The sequence below is a fragment of the Pristiophorus japonicus genome, chromosome 1, assembly GCF_044704955.1.
Source record: "Pristiophorus japonicus isolate sPriJap1 chromosome 1, sPriJap1.hap1, whole genome shotgun sequence".
Taxonomy (NCBI): Eukaryota; Metazoa; Chordata; class Chondrichthyes; family Pristiophoridae; genus Pristiophorus; species Pristiophorus japonicus.
In genome coordinates, this window is record NC_091977.1 from 418,506,191 (window position 1) to 418,527,847 (window position 21,657).

Sequence of the window (21,657 nt, forward strand, 5' to 3'; positions counted from 1 at the left end):
AAAGGCTTTTGACAAGGTCGCATACAAGAGATTGTTGTGCAAAATTAAAGCACATGGTATTGAGGGTAATGTACTGACGTGGATAGAGAACTGGTTGGCAGAGAGTCGGGATAAACGGGTCCTTTTCAGAATGGCAGGCAGTGACTAGTGGAGTGCCGCAGGGCTCAGTGCTGGGACCCTAGCTATTTACAATATACATCAATGATTTGGATGAAGGAATTGAGTGTAATATCTCCAAGTTTGCAGATGACACTAAGCTGGGTGGCGGTGTGAGCTTTGAGGAGGACGCTAAGAGGCTGCAGGCTGACTTGGACAGGTTAGGTGAGTGGGCAAATGCATGGCAGATGCAGTATAATGTGAATAAATGTATGGTTATTCACTTTGGGGGCAAAAACACGAAGGCAGAATATTATCTGAATGGCAGCAGATTAGGAAAAGGGGAGGTGCAATGAGACCTGGTGTCATGGTACATCAGTCATTAAAAGTTGGCATACAGGTACAGCAGGTGGTGAAGAAGGCAAATGGTATGTTGGTCTTCATAGCTAGAGGATTTCAGTATGGGAGCAGGGAGGTCTTACTGCAATTGTACAGGGCCTTCGTGAGGCCTCACCTGGAATACTGTGTTCAGTTTTGGTCTCCTAATCTGAGGAAGGACGTTCGTGCTACTGAGGGAGTGCAGTGAAGGTTCACCAGACTGATTCCCAGGATGGCTGGTCTGACATATGAGGAGAGACTGGATCAACTGGGTCTTTATTCACTGGTGTTTAAAAAGATGAGAGGGACTCTCATAGAAACACACAATTCTGACGGACTGGCCAGGTTAGATGCAGGAAGAATGTTCCCGATGTTGGGGAAGTCCAGAACCAGGGGACACAGTCTAAGGATAAGGGGTAAGCCATTTAGGACTGAGATGAGGAGAAACTTCTTCACTGAGTTGTTAACCTGTGGAATTCCCTACTGCAGAGAGTTGTTGATGCCAGTTCATTGGATATATTCAAGAGGGAGTTAGATATGGCCCTTACGGCTAAAAGGATCAAAGGGTATGGAGAGAAAGCAGGAAAGGGGTACTGAAGTGAATGATCAGCCATGATCTTATTGAATGGTGGTGCAGGCTCGAAGGGCCAAATGGTGGTCGACTACGCCCATTTTCTTTGTTTCTATGTTTACTCGGCAGAGCAGGTGTCAAGATTCATAGTGGTCTGCTGCATGCTGCACAACCTTGCCATTGTGAGGGCAAAACTGAGGAGAAAAAGAGGAGGCAACCAAGACAGCACCTTTCTGCCTGGGCTGTCCATGAAGAACTCATCCGACTAATACCAGTAAACACAACCCCAAGTCCCCATTCACCAACAGTCCCATACCTTACCTTCTCTCTGGCACTGACCATCACAGTGTCTGCTTGGCCACTATGCAAAAATAAAAGCCAACACACAATAAACCTTCCAAACCAATTTTACAAATCAAGCCATGGCATGTTGCATGAGAACTTAAACTAATCACCCTTGTGCATTCCCTTAGTACTTGTCTTCCGTGTGCCTTTACCTGTCCTAGTGCTCCTATGCAGTGCTCGCCCAATGGCTGCAGCATAGCTAATGAAAGGTTGTTGACTTTCAGTGGGGTAGACTGGAGAGGGTCTTGGTGGACAACCTCGAGCAGTTCTGGGCCTGTAAAACCCAACTTCGGACTCCACCGTCTTGACATGACCTGCAGAAGTCTGGGCTCGCTGGCTTACTGGCAATAACAAGGGTGCTGGCGGAGTGTTGGGAGGACAAATGTTGTCATCCTGAGAGGACAACTGCTTTGTGGAACTTGAATCCCAGTTGGGAGGACAGATTGCTGGACTGCTGTGTCATCCCTAAAGTCCCTTTTTTAAATACTGATATCCACAGCCATGTTGGCCACAGTCTGAGCTTGTATGGCAGTAATCTGAGCTTTCAGTGCAGCACTCGGACGTTGGGTGGCTTCCGCTTGTGCTGCAAAGGAAGCTGCGATGTCGACCATCAGATGCTACATCATGGTTGGGTCCACAAGCATGGTAATGAAGTTGGACAGCACTTCCATGCTGGAAAGTATGTGCTCCAAGCTCTGCATGATTGGTGCCGGACTCCTCCATGCTCATTGACATTGCACGCAGGCTTTCTGGAAGACCTACCAATGTACCAAGCATTTCATTCTGCATACTGATCAGCTGCCTTCTGCAGCTTGCCCTATCGAAGTGCTATTTGAGTCCCGTACATTAGAACTCCTGTGCCATCTCACCCTCCGTGGAGCTGGCATCTGCACTACCCTTGCCTGTGCCCTGGCTGCAAGCCAGTTGTGACCGGTGTATCAACATGTGCAGATCCCGTCTCTAAGCAATCCTCTAAATTACGCAGTGTTTTTCTGAGCTGGAGGCTGCTGGTATGAATTCGAGTGACCGTGTTCATCACTCTTGCTCTTCCACCTCCGCCTGCCAGGTTGCAATTCTTTGGTATCTGAATGAAGAAAAGTATGTGGGCAGGGTTGTGGCGAGGGAAGGGGTGGGGGGAAGAGGTAAAGTAAGAGGTGCATGCTTAGATCAGAAGAGATTGTGGGATGATGGAGAAGTGGAGATGTGAGACTGAGGATTATGTATGATGTCATCTTCTATCGTTTCAGCCCAGCCACTGGCCACGGCCTTAATGGTGGCTCCAATGGTGGCCAGCTCCTTCTCCTTCATGGGAGTAAGGACATACAGCCGTGTATGTCCCCCACCAGCTAGGCCCTGATGCCTCCGCTTGTGCGGCACCGTGTTTTGCAAGAGAGGGGCAAGTGTGTCAGTGAATGTGCTAGCTGCAAGATGTGGTGGTGAGGCTTGCAGCAGTGCTAAGTGTATGAGGGTGAAGTGAAACTATGAATGTTGGGTATCAGTCCTGATTGATTGTTGATTGGGGAGGTGCTGCATCGAGCAGTTGCTGAGGTTAGTAGTGCAATTGGTGGGACATGGTATTTGAAGATCCATTCACTGACTTTGACCACTTGTTCGAGTTAATTGAACTTTTCGCGGCACTGTATCCAGGTCCTCGGGGCTTGACTCTTGCTATGGACCGCCATGGCTATCTTGTCCCATTGCCTCAGTGTTTGTCTGGAGGGCCTCCTGGCCCCATGAATAGAGCACATCTCATCCTCATCCTCATCCTCATCCTCATCCTCATCCTCATCCTCATCCTCATCCTCATCCTCATCCTCATCCTCATCCTCATCCTCATCCTCATCCTCATCCTCATCCTCATCACTGATTAAAAACTCAAACTTTGGATCATCCTGAACTGAATGGTGTAGCTGCTCAGTGGATAATGTTGCTGAACTTTCAAGGAAGAATTACTTGCATGTATTGTATAAGTATAAGGCTAGATTTAAATTTGTTTAAATGTGATGCTTATTTGACTGTGACAGAGACTTCAAAAAATAATTAATGCAAGCTTCTTTGATTGGATTTATAGAAGGAAGATTTCACCTCTGGCTCTGCTGCATCAATGGGCCAAAAATCACGGTCTTTACCAGCTCGTACGATGTGCACACGCACCCGTAGAGGCCCTGTAAGTGCCGGTTCTTGGTGCGCAATGCGCATGCACCAAAATCCAGCACTTGCGAACTGCCAAAGTTTCTTTTGACATTTCCAAAGCATCCTCACGAGAAGGGCTCGTTGCCCAGCGAAAGTCCTTCAAATTCTTGGGCCTTACCAGCAAAAGAGTTTTGATAGAAAAATAAAATGTTATCAGGAATTTTTATATTAAAAACCCTGTATTAAGGTAAGTTTATTTTTACACCTATTAAAACACATTGGGGGGGGGGGGGGGATTTCCAGTCAGAGGCTTCCTTCGGATGATCACCTCCGACTCAAAAATTTTGTGAAAATACCTGGTGGTCACTGAGGCGCCTTCGATTCCGGTCGGAGGCCTTCATTTGATGCGCAACATACGGGGAGATGACTTCCCTGTACGTACGAAAATGCTGGAGGCTGGGCCTGGACCACCAATCACTAGGTAGTATTCTCATTGATGATAATGGGAACTCCATTTTTCCGAGTTTCCATTACTATCAATGAGAATAACCCCCTAAAATAAGAAACAACATAATAAATTTTTTTTTTTTTTGAAAAACCTCACGTATTTAAAATTAATTGAAATTAAAGTTAATTAAATATTTTAGAGAAAAAATGTTTTAGAATTTTTTTGTTTTTGTTTTAATAGGTTTAAAATAAATGTACCTTTAATGGACAGGGTTTTTAACAATGTATGATTTAATTTTTAGGTTTTAAAACTCTTACGCTGGCAAAAGTGAGCTATACACCTGCTTTTACCAGGCGTAAAAGTTTGAAGGACATTCGATGGGCAAATAGCCCAATCACTCTCCTGGGGATGCAAAGGATCTGTTGAGAGAAATCTTAATGGATTGGAAAAGTCGGCTTTCAGCGCATGTGCATTGTGCCCCGAAAACTGGCTTTTGCGCGGCCTTGCCGAGTCCGTGCACATTTCTTCCAGACCTGGCGAGGTCGGAATTTCAGGCCCATTTTTTAAAAAAAACTTACAAAAAGATGCATTTTTGTCTAAAACATTTAATCAAATTCAATTTCAATTAATTTTAAATGTGAAATGTTTTTCTTCTCTTAAAATGTTTGTGTTTTGGGGCTATCCCCATTCATAGAATTACTGTGAATGGTGATATCCCACTTTCATTGGTTGGTCTGGTCCACGTGATCCCAGGCTGCACATACACTCCTGAAATACGTGGGCCCCTACGCTGGACTGCACAGCTAGACCTTGAAGCGCAAGTCTATGTTCCTCCAGGACCATCAGGTACTTTCGTTTTTTTTTTAATTCAGTCGGCGGCATCTGCCCACAGGAAGCCTCCGACTGCAATTTCTGGGCTAATATAAATTATATTGTTTTGAGATTTCTTAACACTTTAAAGTGCAGTGTTTTGACTCCATTCTCCTCTGTTCTCCATTGTCAACTTAGCTCAATGGTAGAACTCTCGCTTCTGAGTCAGAAGGTTGTGAATTCAAGCCCAATCCAAAACTTGAGCATCTAAATATTGGGTGACACTTCATGTAATAATGAGGTTTGTTGCATTCTTGGAGGTGCTGTCTTTTGAATGAGATACTAAATCAAAGTCCTGTCTGCCTATTAATAGTGTGGCACTTTTTCCAACGTACAGGAGTTCTCCCAGTGCCTTGGTCAACAGTCATCCCTCAACCAGCACCACCAAAGCAGATTAACTTGTCGTTTAGCTCATTGCTGTTTATCAGATATTGCTGTGCACAAATTAGCTGTTGTTTTGCAAGCAAACACAACAGTGACTACACTAAAAGCAATTCTATGGTTATAAATGCTTTGGACTGCTTGAGAAGACGAAAGACGCTATATAAACACGTCACATTTGTTCTTTCCTACACAGTATGAATAGATCTCCAAACCCCTAATAGTATTAAGATTCAAATAACGAATATTTAAAACCTTCATTTCAAAACTAAATCATGAAGATTTAATATTCATGATTTGTGTCTGTTTATTTTCAGTGTAATTGAACAGCTTGGAGGCAAACAGCTTGTAATGAACCATATGCACCATGAAGATCAGCAAGTACGCTACAATGCTCTTTTGGCAGTTCAGAAATTGATGGTGCACAACTGGTATGTACTATATATTTTGTGTATATGATAAATTGGATATCGCTCATTCATTTTCAACTTTTGCTGTATTTTTAATTCAGCCTTTGATATTGAAGCTTCCCATTGAGCAGCTTAGCCTGTACAACAGGCAATATAATGAAGCTAACTTTGACGAAATGGGCCTCCGAGAGTTGTGATTTGTATAGTTAATGTAGATCTATTAACATTTTAAAGCTGAACTGACTGTAGTGTCTAGAGAAAAGATCAGCTAGACCCCATAGTGTTAAAGCTCCCTAAGCCTAAGCAGGAAAATTGAAGTATTTTTCAACTTTGTCAACTTTCAGATTTTGGACAATTTCAGCTTTAAAAACATGTATTTTTTCCCATTTTGTGGTATAATTTATAGGCTCATTAAAGAGCAATAACACAAATTTGTGGGCATCCTTAAGTTTGTCATGAAACCACCTTACTATGTGATCTTCCATTCTTTCGGTGAAACTCTTTTTGTACCAGCCTTCATTTTACTATGCATTAATATGAACGCAACAAATTCGCTAAGTTACTTAAAGGTTGGCACCATCCAGTTTACCCTGAACAGCTTGCATTGCTTCTAAGTCAAATATATTTTTAGACCATGTTGTATTCAGCACCACCTGAGTTAAGTTGTGCAATGATTCTGAGAACGTAAGTATGAAATGAAAAAGGCCATTTGGCTCTTCAAACAAGCTTTTTCCATAAATTATTGAACAGTTTATCGTGTGGGGGAAGAGGAGGGAGATTGTGTGAGATGGGGTAGGAGTGAAGGAAAGTGCACGTGAGACAGTTTAGGAGTAGAGAGTGTGAGAGAGAGGGAAAGGATTGGGAAGTGTGCGTATGTGGGGAGCGGTGTGATGGAATGTGTGTATAGGAGGGAGAAGATTGTGTATGTGTATCAATAATTTAAAAAGCTTCTGCATACACTTGCTGTCTACAAAACCTCATTGTTATGGTTTTGTCAACTTTATCCATTATAAATTCTTGTCAAATACTTGCAGTGCCACAGGAAGCCTATCTGCTGTAAGGTAACTGCAAAGCATAGCAAGGTATAAAACCACATCTAAAACCCCCAAGGAAAAAACTATAGCCAGATTTTGCGGTAAAAGTAACAGTGAAGCTATCTATTGGCAGCCACCATTTTATTAGAGTAAACCAGACACCAAATTCCGGTGACCGCACAAGCGCAGTTCATCGCAGAAATCACGAAGTTGCTGTTGGAGTTACCCTCTCCTCCAGAAGCTTTGCTTTACCAGTATCTCGCCCAGAGACTAGCCATTGGAACACACTGAACTTGTGAAGTTGCAGTACTTAACCGCTAGATAACCACTAAACTCGCCAGACGAAGTTGGTAGTGATGAGTGGACTTTTAACGGCGTGATATCTTAATTACTGCCTCGACTAGCTTTCACGCCTAGTCAGACAAAAAATGCTTTGGTGTATGGTGCGCACAGATTTTTGCTTTTAAAATTGGTTATTGACTAATGTGTAATAATTTCTCTCTCGAGTTAAGCTCAGAGTACATAGACTTAATCATTGCCCATCTAGAGGGTAAGTGTGCCACAGATTTTATCATTGAGATTTTTAAGAAAATCCTGGTGCAACACAATTCAGATTTCCTTCGTTAAGGTCAGGCTGTAGAAAAAAAATCCCCAAATCTGCATCTTGTGGAAGTGCAGGTAAAGAGCAGTTAATGCATAAAAACATCGGAACAGGAGTAGGCCATTCAGCCCTTCGAGCCTATTCCGCCATTCAATGAGATCATGGCTGATCTGCGACCTAACACCAGCCTTAGGCCCATATCCCTTTATACGTTTGGTTAACAGAAAGCTATCAATCTCCAATTTAAAATTAACAATTGATGTAGCATCAATTGCCATTTGTAGAGGAGAGTTCCAAACTTCTACCACTCTGAAGAAGTGTTTCCTAATTTCACTCCTGAAAGGTCTGGCTCTAATTTTTAGACTATCTGTATCAAAACTCCATCCACCTGCCTTGGCTCCATATCCCTTAATAACCTTAGCTAGCAAATGTTTATATAGATCTCAGATTTAAAATTATTAATTGAGCTAGCATCTACTGCTTTTGGTTGGAAAGAGTTCCACACTTCTAGCAGGAAGAAGTGTTTCCTAACTTCTGTCATGAATGGCTTGGCTCTGATTTTAAGGTTGTGTGCCCTGGTCCTGAACTCATCCACCAGCAAAAAAGCTTATTTCTTTCTATCTAACCTACCAATTTCAGGGCATACAAACCTAGTTTATGTAATAGGAACATAAGAAATATGAGCAGGAGTACACCATACAGCCACTTGAGCTTATAGGCTTTTCTATTCTTCTTACCAAAGTGGATGATTTCATGTTACTCCACATTATATTCCATCCACCACCTCCATCTGCCACCTTCTTGCCCAATCATTTAACTGGTCTATATGCCTTTGCAGCCTCTGACTTCCTCCTTGCAGCTTACAACAACAACTTGCATTTATATAGTGCCTTTAATGTAGTAAAACGTCCCAAGGCACTTTACAGGAGCATTATAAAATAAAATTTGACATTCAATAAGATCATGGGTGATTTTCTACATCCTACACTTTCCTGCCCTATCCCCATATCCCTTCATTCACTTAGTGCCCAAAATCAATTGATCTCAGTCTTGAACATACTCAATGACTGAGCATCCACAGCTATCTGGGGGAGAGAATTCCAACAATTCACAACCTCTGAATGAAGAAACTTCTCCCCCTCAGTACTAAATAGCCACTCCCTTATCCTGAGATTATGAGCCCTTAGTTCTAGACACTCTAGCCAGGGAAATCAGCTTCTCAGCATCTGCCCTGACAAGCCATCTAAGAATTTTATACGTTTCAATGAGATCACCTCTCATTCATCTAAACTCCCCAGAATATAGGTTCATTCTACTCAATCTCTCCTCATAGGACATTCCACTTATCACAGGAATCAATCTAGTGAACCATTGTAGCACACCCTTCGAAGGCAGGTATATCCTTCCTTAGATAAGGAGACCAACACTGTACACAATACTCCAGGTGTGGTCTCGCCAAAGCCCTATATAATTTCAGCAAGACCTCCCCCCTCTTGCACTCCAACCCCCTTACAATGAAGTCAAAATTACCATTTGTGTTCCTAATTCCTTGATATACCTGCATGTTAACTTTCTGTGATTCATGCATAAGAACATTCAAATCTCTCTGAATACCAACATTTACTAATCTCTTTTTTAAAAAAAAAATTCTCCACATTAGGCAAGAAGTTGGCAAATGGAGTATAATCATTTAAGTGGTCTATATGCCTTTGCAGTCTGTGACTTCCTCCCCACAACTTACAATAACAACTTTTATTTATATTGCACCTTTAACATAGTAAAACATCCCAAGACACTTACTTCATTGGAGTGTTATAAAACAAAATTTGACACAGAGACACAAGATATTAGGGTAGATGACTAAAAGCTTGGTCAAAGAGGTAAGTTTTAAGGAGTGTCTTAAAAGAGCTCTGGAGATGTTTATGGAGAGTATTCCAGAGCTTGGGGCCTTTTGTAGGTGAAGGCACAGCCACCAATGGTGGAGGGATTTAAAATCGGGGATGTTCAAGAGGCCAGAATTGGAAGAGCGCAGATATCTGAGGGTTGTAGGGATGGGTGAGGCTATGGAGGGATTTGAAAACAAGGATGAGAATTTTTAAATTTGAGGCATTGCTTAACCAGGAGCCTATGTAGGTCAGCAAGCACAGGGGTGATGGGTGAACGGGACTTGGTGCGAGTTAGGACACAGGCAGCAGAGTTTTGGATGACCAGTTTACGGAGGGTAAACTTGTCTTTCTCCACAGTTGCTGTCTGATCTGCTGAGTATATCCAGCATTTTTTGTTTTTACTTCAGATTTCCAGCATACATGTATTTTGTTTTTGTAAAAGTTACTTGCTGAAGCTTGCATATCTCTGCAACCTCCTCCAGCCTTGTATCCCCTTCTACATCCTGCAATCCCTTAGCTCTGGCCTTTTGACAGTTGTCCCACCATTGATAGCAAAACCTTCAGCCCTGCTCCTCTGGAACTTGTTCTCTCTATGTCTATCTCCGCTTTAAAATCTTGGCAAATCCCTTCTTTGAACAAGTTTTCAGTCATCTCCCAATTCTTGTTGCATGGGTCAGCACCATTCCATTATATTTATTTCCCTCTATAATGCATTTTTGGACAGTTCCTATGTTACAAACTATATAAATGCAGTTGTTGTTGCTTCATTTATCTTTTGAGCAACATGGTGCTGGAGTAAACATCCCAATAAAAATTTAAAATTTAGCTATACTCCAATGGCTGCTTGATAACTTCTGAGTACTGCATAAGATAGTTAAAAGCTTTATGCATCAGTGAAAACAAAATAAGTGGGTTTCTTTTGAACCTGTGGTATTCTGCTTTCTCATATAAAACCACAATCTGCTCGTCCATTGCTCAATCAAAATTCAACCTGTTCCTTTTTGATTACACTACAAGCCTCCCAACATATACAAAATATGTGTCGCCAAAACCAGGTGTACCAGCTTAACAATCACTGTCAGCAAGATTCCTTAGTTTTTGGTGCATTGAGATCCCCATCTAGTAGATAGAAACCATAATTGCATTATGGAACACATTCTGTGCATACCTCAAAGAATATTATTATTCAGTATTAAAGACAGCCCCCAGGGAAGACAATGACCCAGATTCAGCATGCCACCATACCTCCTTTAAAATCCGCAAGTTCAAGATTTCCGCATGCGCGGAATCGGAAGTACAATTTCAAAATTTGCAGCCAACATCAAATTGCAGGGATGTAGTTAATATAGAGGACTGTGACAAAATGCTGGAAAACATTAATAAACTTGCAGAATAGGTGTGTAATTGACAAATGAACTTCAATATAGATAAGTGTGATGTGGTACATTTTGGTAGGAATAATAAGGCATGTACTCTTGGAAAATAAGTGTCTAAATGGGGGAGAGGAGCAGTGATGCACAAATCACTTTTTTTTAAAAAAGCAATGCAGGTTAGTAAGGCCATTTTTTTTTAAAGCAAACAAAACATTCTGGTTGATTCTCGAGGGATAGAACTGAAAAGCAGAGAAGTTATGTTTAACTAAGGTTCTATACAAGTTTGACCATTTCTGGTCTCCATAATATAAATAGGATATAGAGGCATGAGAGAGTGAGTGCAAAAAAAGATTTACTAGAATGTTACCAAAAAAGAGTGTATGCTTATCAAGAAAGGCTGAACAGGCTGGGGGTGACTTGATCGAGGTCTTTAAGATTATGAAAGAGTTTGATAGGATAGACATAGACCAGAACTAGGTGCCATAAATATAAAAAAGCCACTAATAAATCCAATAGGGAATTCAGGAGAAACTTCTTTACCCTGAGAGTGGTTCGAATGTGGAACATGCATTTATAGGGAAGCTAGATAAACATACGAGGGAGGAAGAAGGAAAGAAAGACTTGCATTTATATTGCGCCTTTCACGACCACCGGACATCTCAATGCGCTTTACAGCCAATAAAGTACTTTTGAGTGTAGTCACTGTTGTAATGTAGGAAACGCGGCAGTCACTTTGCACACAGCAAGGAAGCAGTTGAGGCTAGCTCATTGAATGTATTCAAGTCACAGATAGATAGATTTTTAACCAATAAGGGAATTAAGGGTTACGGAGAGAGGGCAGGTAAGTGGAGCTGAGTCCACGGCCAGATCAGCCATGATCTTATTGAATGGCGGAGAAGGCTCGAGGGGCTAGATGGCCTACTCCTGTTCCTAATTCTTATGTTCTTACAGCAAGCTCCCACAAACAGCAGTGTGGTGATGACCAGATAATTTGTTTTTGTTATGTTGATTGAGATAAATATATTGGCCAGGACATGGGGATAACTCCCCAGAAGAATATGTTGAGGTTAGATGCAGAAGAGTGGGAAGAGGCTCGTGTGGAGTATGTTCAAGGCCGAGATAGATTTTGGAATTGAGCGATATGGGGATCAGGTGGGAAAGTGGAGTTATATTCCTGCTCCTACTTCGTATGTTTTTGTGTTCTTGAGCAGTTGGGCCAAATGGCCTGTTTCTGTGCTGTAAATACGATGTACTATGCAATATAAAGATGACATGACCGCAAAGGACTCTGTGAAATTTGCAGTGAGTTCAGAATTGGGACTTTGAATCATCTGATGATGCATATCCCTATTAATTTACTTCCTAAGAATGAGATTGCAACTTTTAAAACTAATTTATCAAGACCATTCATTTGTCACCGAGAGGCAATTTTTACACCATTTTGGCTTAGATTCAGACTTAACAAATAGTGAGGCAGACAGTGTCCTATTTTTCAGGGGGTTTGTAAGTCAACTATGATGCAAAAGAATAACAGCACTCTAAAGATAATTTTATAAACTTGTGCTCTGGGCGCAGCAATTCAGCCACCAAACAAACAATTTTCTATCCATTAGTTTGGTGAAAAATCATGCAAACATTAATTTTTTTTTAAAGACACACATCCTATAGGTGAAGCGAAGGGTGTGTGAATTCATAAAATTTGTCCTTGTAACCATTAACTTGCACCACAATACATCTGTTGGAACAACTCCATTAAAGCACATTCATAGGAAACTATGTCCATATATTCTTTGAATTTACATTTCTTAATGCCAATAAATCTAAGGCCTAGATTGAGAATGTCTAGACATAGTTTATTGTGTTCCTAACACAGATGAGGCTACACACAGGGAGGTTAAAGTAACAGTGACCTCAGTCTTTATTAAGACACTCCAGAGTGAGGAACAGGCCTCTGGGGCCGGCTTATATACAGTGCTCCCAAGGGATGCTGGGATCCCTTGGGACTTCAGGGGATGCACTCCCTGGTGGCGGAACATGGGAGTGCATGCTTTACAGATACACAACATAGTTCATGTTTGACCTTTTGGAAAATCACCTCAATTCAAACTGCTGAATTAGCATAATTAGTTTCTGTGAGGAGAATTTCCTTTAAGTTTGTTGTAACTGTGTTCCATTTATATATTGTCTATTGGTTAATAATATGACTTGAGTTTCACAAAATTAATGTTTTTTTAAATTAAAGATTTAAAAATATTAAGGGCCAGATTTTGCTGAAAAAGTAAGTGTGAATAACCCACGCCATTATTAATGTGCAAATATCAGCCAGCAACAAGGAAGAGATACCCTGTGAATTGCAAACTGCCACAAGTTGTTGTCTGATTTTTGACACTCTGCCGTTAGCTTCATGAAAAAGGCATCTCGCGCTTAACCTGCTGTGATTTTCATGAAATTGCTGAATTTGCACATTAATTGCCCATTAAACTCACCATAGAAAGTTAAGTCCGGTAATTAACAGCACAAGTAACCTTAATGATGTGATAATTGTAATGACTGGCAATCAACCTTTCTTGCCCAGAAAGTAAACAATTTTCGGTGTAGAGACTTCTTCCATTTCCTTTGTCTCCTTTTCGCCCTCAATCCAATCTTTCTTTCCCTCTTTCTCTTTCTGTACCTGATTTGACATTGAATTCACTCATTCATTTGCCCTCCTTCTCAGTCCTTCCCCTTTTTTTATTTCTTAATACTTAGTGTATTGCCTCATTGTTCACAAGGTACCAGATGCCCCGTTGCCCTCGCTGCGTCATTATCACCTTGCACCGAGAGCAACTTTGTGGGCAAAACATGTTAAAATGTAAACATGCACAAACAAGTCTAATGGGGGTACGCTCCAGCAAAATCTTTCCCACAATGTTCAAAATAAAGTCTTAAAATGTTGCTTTGTGTATTTTAAATCTTCTCACATCAACCTCAAATGGTTGATAAACGTGGATGGCAGTGACTCATTGTACATTTTAACTGAAAAGGATGAAAAGGTTCAATTGTGCATTTCAAAGACTGACATAGAAATATAGGAGAAAGGTGCAGGAGTATGCCATTCGGATCTTCAAGCCTGCACCATCATTCAATAAGATCATGGTTGATCATTCACTTCAGTACCCCTTTCCTGCTTTCTCCCCATACCGCTTGATCCCTTTAGCTGTAAGGGCCATATCCAACTCCCTCTTGAATATATCTAACAAACTGGCATCAACAACTCTCTGCAGAAGAGAATTCCACAGGTTAACAACCCTGAGTGAAGAAGTTTCTCCTTATCTGCTTACCCCTTATCGTTGGACTGTGACCCCTGGTTCTGGACTCGCCCAACATTCTTCCTGCATCTAACCTGTCCAGTCCTGTCAGAATTTTATGTTTCTATGAGATCCCCCCTCATTCTTCTAAACTCCAGTGAATACAGGCCCAGTCGATCCAGTCTCTCCTCATATGTCAGTCCTGCCATTCTGGGAATCAGTCTGGTGAACCTTCGCTGCACTCCCTCAACAGCAAGAATGTCCTTCCTCAGATTAGGAGACTAAAACTGAACACAATATTCCAGGTGAGGCCTCATCAAGGCCCTGTACAGCTGCTCCCTGCTCCTATACTCAAATCCCCTAGCTATGAAGGCCAACCTGCAATTTGCCACCTTCACCGCCTGCTGCACCTGCAATGACTGATGTATCATAACACCCAGGTCTCGTCGCACCTCCCCTTTTCCTAATCTGTCACCATTCAGATAATCTGCCTTCATGTTTTTGCCACAAGTGGATAACCTCACATTTATCCTTATTATACTGCATCTGTCATGCATTTGCCCATTCACCTAACCTGTCCAAGTCACCCTGCAGCCTCTTAGCATCCTCCTCACAGCTCACACTGCCACCCAGCTTAGTGTCATCTGCAAACTTGTAGATACTACTCTCAATTCTTCATCTAAATCATTGATGTATATTGTAAATAGCTGGGAGTCCTGCAGCACCCCACTAGTCACTGCCTGCCAATCTGAAAAAGACCCATTTATCCTGACTCTCTGCTTCCTGTCTGCCAACCAGTTCTCTATCCACGTCAATACATTACCCCCAATACCATGTGCTTTAATTTTGCACACCAATCTCTTGTGTGGGACCTTGTCAAAAGCCTTTTGAAAGTCCAAATACACCACATCCACTGGTTCTCCCTTGTCCACTCTACTAGTTACATCCTCAAAAAATTCCAGAAGATTTGTCAAGCATGATTTCCCCTTCATAAATCCATACTGACTCGGACAGATCCTGTCACTGCTTTCCAAATGCGCTGCTATTTCATCCTTAATTGATTCCAACATTATCCCCACCACTGATATCAAGCTAACTGGTCTATAATTACCCGCTTTCTCTCTCCCTCCCTTTTTAAAAAGTGGTGTTACATTAGCTACCCTCCAGTCCATAGGAACTAATCCCGAGTCGATAGACTGTTGGAAAATGATCACCAATGCATCCACTATTTCTAGTGCCACTTCCTTAAGTACTCTGGGATGCAGACGATCAGGCCCGTGGGGATTTATCGGCCTTCAATTCCATCAATTTCCCTAACACAATTTACCGCCTAATAAGGATATCCTTCAGTTCCTCCTTCTCACTAGACCCTCGGTTCCGTAGTATTTTCGGGAGGTTGTTCATGTCTTCCTGAGTGAAGACAGAACCAAAGTATTTGTTCAACTGATCTGCCATTTCTTTGTTCCCCATTATAAATTCACCTGAATCCGACTGCAAGGGACCTACGTTTGTCTTCACTAATCTTTTTCTCTTCACATATCTATAGAAGCTTTTGCAGTCAGTTTTTATGTTCCTGGCAAGCTTCTTATACTCTATTTTCCCCCTCTTAATTAAAGCCTTTGTCCTCTACTGAATTCTAAATTTCTCCCAGTCCTCAAGTTTTCTGCTTTTTCTGGGCAATTTATATGCCTCTTCCTTGGATTTAACACTATCCTTAATTTCCCTTGTTAGGCATGGTTGAGCCACCTTCCTCGTTTTATTTTTACTCCAGACAGGGATGTACAATTGCTGAAGTTCATCCATGTGATCTTTAAATGTTTGCCATTGCCTATCTACCATCAACCCTTTAAGTATCATTTGCCAGTCTACTTTAGCCAATTCACGCCTCAAACCATCAAAGTTACCTTTCCTTAAGTTCAGGACCCTAGTTTCTGAATTAACTGTTACTCTCCATCCTAATAAAGAATTCTACCATATTATGGTCACTCTTCCCCAAGAGGTCTCTCACAACAAGATTGCTAATTAGTTCTTTCTCATTACACATCACCCAGTCTAGCTCCCTGGTTGGTTCCTCGACATATTGGTCTAGAAAACCATCCCTAATACACTCCAGGAAATCCTCCTCCACTGCATTGCTGCCAATTTGGTCAGCCCAATCAATATGTAGATTAAAGTCACCCATAATAACTGCTGTACCTTTATTGCATGCATCCCTTCTTTCTTGTTAATGTCCCCAACCGTACTACTACTATTTGGTGGTCTGTACACATCTCCCACTAGCGTTTTCTGTCCCTAGGTATTCTGCAGCTCCACCCAGATCGATTCCACATCATCCAAGCTAATGTCCTTTCTTACTATTGCATTAATTTTCTCTTTACCCAGCAATGCCACCCTGCCTCCTTTTCCTTTTTGTCTATCCTTCCGAATTGACACTTCCGTTTTTGTTTATAGTCTAACATGCACAAAATTAACTGTCAATGTATTCAACGGTGGAACATCTATGCAGTAGTGATATTTCCTAGAAAGTTAAAATACCACATTTTATTCGAGTGCAAAATGTTAGAACAACATCTTGCATTTATATAGCTTTAACCGAGGGAAACATCCCAAGGCACTTCACAGGAACATAATCGGATACAAACTGCCACTGAGCCAAAGGAGGCGATATTAGGAGGGGTGACTAGAAGCATTTTCTCAACAGTGACTCCCCAACTACTCTTCTGCAGTTAATATAACTCAAAGACCTGTTGGGAAAACTTCTATCCCTCTGATAACTTATGCAGATCACGTCACCGCTACGCACCCTCAGCATAAAAATGCAGTTCATTGCCCAGGGCTTATTTAGTTGATGGGCTTCCCTCCTCATGGGTTTATGTTTACTATCTTGTAAGCCAGTTTTGAACCACCGTGATAATGGGAGTTCCTTTTCTATGTGATGTATGGAGGTCTCGGATCTGGCTTTTCCTGCTCTCTGTTGGCTACAGATGTTTACCAGTGTGTTGAAGCTCCAAGGTTCTGCATTAGAGTGGTTAAATATGGTTTTGTGTTTTCGGATGATATCGCCAAGTGGCAGATATAGATCCTTGGGGGATACCAGAGGTAACTATGCGAGAGTGGGAAGAGAAGCCATAGCAGGAGATTTTCTGGCTACGATTAGATAGATAAGAATGGAACCAGGCAAGTGCAGACCCACCCAGCTGGATGATGATGGAGAGGTGTTGAAGGAGGATAAGAACATGAGAAATAGGAACAGGAGTAAGCCATACGGCCCCTCGAGCCTGCTCTGCCATTCAATAAGATCATGGCTGACCTGATCATGGACTCAGCTCCACTTCCCGGCCCGCTCCCCATATCCCCTTATCGCTCAAGAAACTGTATATTTCTGTCTTAAATTTATTCATTGTCCCAGCTTCCACAGCTCTCTGAGGCAGCAAATTTCACATTTACAACTTTGAGAAGAAATTCCTCCTCATCTGTTTTAATGAGCGGCCGCTTATTCTAAGATTATGCCCTCTAGTTCTAGTCTCTCCCATTAGTGGAAACATCCTCTCTGCATCCACCTTGTCAAACCCCCTCATAATCTTATATGTTTCGATACGATCACCCCTCATTCTTCTGAATTCCAATGAGTAGAGGCCCAACCTATTCAATCTTTCCTCATAAGTCAACCCCCTCATCCCCAGAATCAACCTAGTGAACTTGCTCTGAACTGCCTCCAAAGCAAGTATATTCTTTCGTAAACATGGACACCAAAACTGCATGCAGTATTCCAGGTGTGGCCTCACCAATACATTGTATAGCTGCAGCAAACTTCCCTGCTTTTGTACTCCATCCCCTTTGCAATAAAGGCCAAAATTCCATTGGTCTTCCTGATCACTTGCTGTACCTGCGTACTATCCTTTTGTGTTTCATGCACAAGTACCCCCAGGTCCCACTGTACTGCGGTACTTTGCAATCTTTCTCCATTTAAATAATAACTTGCTCTTTGATTTTTTTTCTGCCAAAGTGCATGACTTCACACTTTCCAACATTATACTCCGTCTGCCAAATTTTTGCCCACTCACTTAGCCTGTCTATGTCCTTTTGCAGATTTTTTGTGTCCTCCTCACACATTGCTTTTTCTCCCGACACTCAGTCCCTCCTTCTAAGTTGTTAAATAGATTGTAAATAGTTGGGGTCCCAGCACTGATCCCTGCGGCACCCCATTAATTACTGGTTACCAACCAGAGAATGAACCATTTATCCCAACTCTCTGTTTTCTATTAGTTAGCCAGTCTTCTATCCATGCTAATATATTGCCCCCGACCCCGTGAACTTTTATCTTGTGCAGTAACCTTTTATGTGGCACCTTGTCAAATGCCTTCTGGAAGTCCAAATACACCAATCCACTGGTTCCCCTTTATCCACCCTGTTCGTTACATCCTCAAAGAACTCCAGAAAATTTGTCAAACATGACTTCCCCTTCATAAATCCATGCTGACACTGCCCGACCGAATTTTGCTTATCCAAATGTCCTGCTACTGCTTCTTTTAATAATGGACCATTTTTGCAACCACAGATTTTAGGCTAACTGGTCTATAGTTTCCTACTTTTTGTCTGCCTCCTCTTTTTAAATAGGGGCGTTACATTTGCAAGTTTTCCAATCTGCTGGGACCTCCCCAGAATCCAGGGAATTTTGGTAAATTACAACTGATGCATCCACAATCCCTGCCGCTACCTCTCTCAAGACCCTAGGATGCAAGCCATCAGGTCCAGGGGATTAATCTGCCTTTAATCCCATTATCTTACTGAGTACCATCTCCTTAGTGATTGTGATTGTGTTAAGTTCCTCCCCCCCCCCCTGCCCCCATACCCATAGCCCCTTGACTATCCACTGTTTGAACAAATATTTAGCATCAGTCTTTATGGTAGAGGACACTGACACTATTCAGAGTTGCTGCCATCTCCATGTTTCCCATTACTAATTCCCCGGTCTCGTCCTCTAAGGGACCAACATTTACTTTCGCCACTCTTTTTTTTTTTTCCTTTTTATATACCTGTAGAAACTCTTGCTATGTTTTTATATTTTGTGCTAGTTTACTTTCATAGTCTATCTTCCCTTTCTTAATCGTTTTTTTAGTCGTTCTTTGCTGGCTTTTAAAAGCTTCCCAGTCTTCTGTCCTCCCAGTAGTTTTGGCCACTTTGTATGCCCTTGTTTTTAATTGGATACTGTCCTTTATTTCTTTATTTAGCCACAGATGGCTATCTTTTCTCACACCCTTTCCACCTCACTGGAATATATTTTTCTTGAGAGTTGTAAAATATCTCCTTAAATGTACACCACTGTTCCTCAACCGTCCTACACTTTAATCTGTTTTCCAGTCCACTTTTCCCAACTCTGCCCTCATAACTTTATAGTCTCCTTTATTTAAGCTTAGTAACCTGGTTTGAGATCCAACTTTCTCACCCTCCATCTGAATTTTAAAATCATTCATGCTATGATCACTCATTCCGAGGGAATCCCTTTACTAGGCGATTGTTTATTCATCCAGTCTCATTACACAGGACCAAATCTAAAAGTGGACTGGGAAAATAGATTAAAGTATCGGACGGTTCATGAACAGTGGTATACATTTAAGGAGATATTTCACAACTCAAGAAAAATATATTCCAGTGAGGTGGAAAGAGTGTATGAGAGTGGAATAATGGAGTGGTCAACTGTGTCAAAGGCTGCAGATGGGTCCAGGAGGATGAGGAGGGATAGTTTACCATTGTCACAGTCACAAAGGATATCATTTGTAACTTAGAGCCATTTTGGTGGTGTGGCAGGGGCAGAAACCAGATTGAAGGGATTCAGACATGGAGTTCTGGGAAAGATGGGCACGGATTTAGGAGGTGGCAATACGTTCAAGGACTTTGGAGAGGAAAGGGAGGTTGGTGATGGGGTGGTAACTAGCAAGCACAGTGGGGTCAAGGGTTGGATTTTGAGGAGATGGGTGATGACTGCAGATTTGAAGGAGGGTGGGGAGAACAGTACCTGAGCAGATAGAACCGTTAACAATGTCGGCTAACATGGAAGCTAAAAAAGGAAGTTGGGTGGTCAGCGGTTTAATGGGAATAGGGTCAAGGGAGCAGGAAGTGGGTCTCATGGACAAGATGAGCTTCCTTGGTTGCAGGCTTGAGGAAGTGGAACTGGTGAGAACAATGTAGATCGTCAAATTTTCTTTGACCTGCCACATTCCATTGAAAAGTGTTATGTAACCCTTTTATTGTGATAGTAACACTGCATTAATAGGATGTGTGAATGGAGTGTGACTGTCAATGATGAAATGATGCTACAGTTCTATGTTCTGGCTACTAAGATTTTTTTCCCTTGTTAGCTCTGATTCTGCCATATTGGTAAGAATTCTGTTTTTCCCTTTTTTTAAAAGTAAAGCATTTTTTAAGCTTTAATTTTGTGCACCTGGTACTGCTCTCTGCTCACACTTTTAGAATGAAATATATGAAACATTTTTGTATGCAATAAAAAGGCCTTTGCATTTTAACAGAAATTGTTTGTTTTAAAAAAAAACGTGGTTTGTTCTTTAAAATCAAACATGGTAACCCTTATCCATTTATTTTCAGGGAGTATCTTGGGAAACAGCTTCAGTCAGAACAACCACCCACTGTCACCACCAGAAGCTGAATCGTCATACTACTGTTGCAGTCTGTGCTAAATTGCAATGGCTGGTTGATTCTAGGATATAACTAAGCGTGTTTCTGAATATATTGTACTAAGCCTATAATATCTTGATGGATAATGGTGTTTTCCAAATGTCCACATGCTGCATTTCTTTGTTGTAATGTATTTAGCGAAATCGAAAATAAATCCTGATTAAATGAAACAGCTTACTGTATTTGGCATTAAAGTGTGTGCATAATGAGTAACCTGAACGATCCATTAATTTGAACTAGTCTGTGTGCGTCAGTCAAATATGATTTCACTGATGTTTCCAATGAAAAAAATGATCTGAGCATACTGTAAAAATACAATTATCTGCTGTATCATGTTTTGTACTGTCTATCTTCCCAATGATTAAAACAGATCAATATAGTGATCAATTATTAATTAATCAACTTCCTCTGTGGACTTGATATCATTAGATATAAAACTATAAATGTCTGTCAATCAATTTAATCATTACAGAATATTATAAATGGGTTCAATGTTGCTTGTAGTGGAGGCATTGATTCATTTTTCAAAACAAAAACCTTGCACCAATATTGGAACCAACTATTGGAACCAACTAATTAAACTGGAAAGTCAAATTCCTTTACATTTACAACTGAACATAAAATTGAGTGTGAAGGAAATTTAGTATGTAATTTTACAATGAAACCATTTGGGAGGAAAAAAATAGCTGGGGAAATTGTCGATGAAGATCACATGTAATATACAGCAACTCTATATTGTCATTATGTTTGCAAGTTGATGATTTACCACCAATATTGATTAATTCCATAGTGAGATGTATAAATAATAAAACATGTTGATGTATTGTGTTGTATCTCCTGACTGTAGAATGGTCCACTGTGGAGTTATTTCTTCTTGATTGTCTTGGCTACTGGGGATCAGAAGAAGACAGGAGCTTCTGGTGCACTTTATATCTATCAATCCAAAAAGCGATCCCCAAATAACAGGGGCTAGGCTTTACTAATTCTGTCTCTTAAACTTTTTGATACTATTGCTGGCTGGAAATCAGTCCCTTAACCATGCAATTCAAAATTTTGAGTTAATCACTTACCGAACCAGGGACAAGTATGCATCACCAGGTTTAAATTTGAGGGATCTGCCTCCAACTGCATAGTTTTCATGTTTTGTTTTT

The 21,657-nt window shown here is 41.3% G+C and overlaps 1 protein-coding gene across 2 annotated transcripts in view; it reads left to right on the forward strand.

Moving 5' to 3' along the window:
* Nucleotides 1–21,348, forward strand: part of atp6v1h (ATPase H+ transporting V1 subunit H) — a 145,541-nt gene extending 124,193 nt beyond the window's left edge. For both annotated transcript variants that reach the window (XM_070875768.1, XM_070875777.1), the window contains exons 13-14: nt 5,540–5,653; nt 20,417–21,348. In XM_070875768.1, coding sequence (XP_070731869.1) covers nt 5,540–5,653; nt 20,417–20,477 — 175 coding nt within the window. In that variant the 3' untranslated portion in view covers nt 20,478–21,348. The remainder of the gene's footprint in view (nt 1–5,539; nt 5,654–20,416) is intronic.
* Nucleotides 21,349–21,657: the final 309 nt, after the last annotated feature.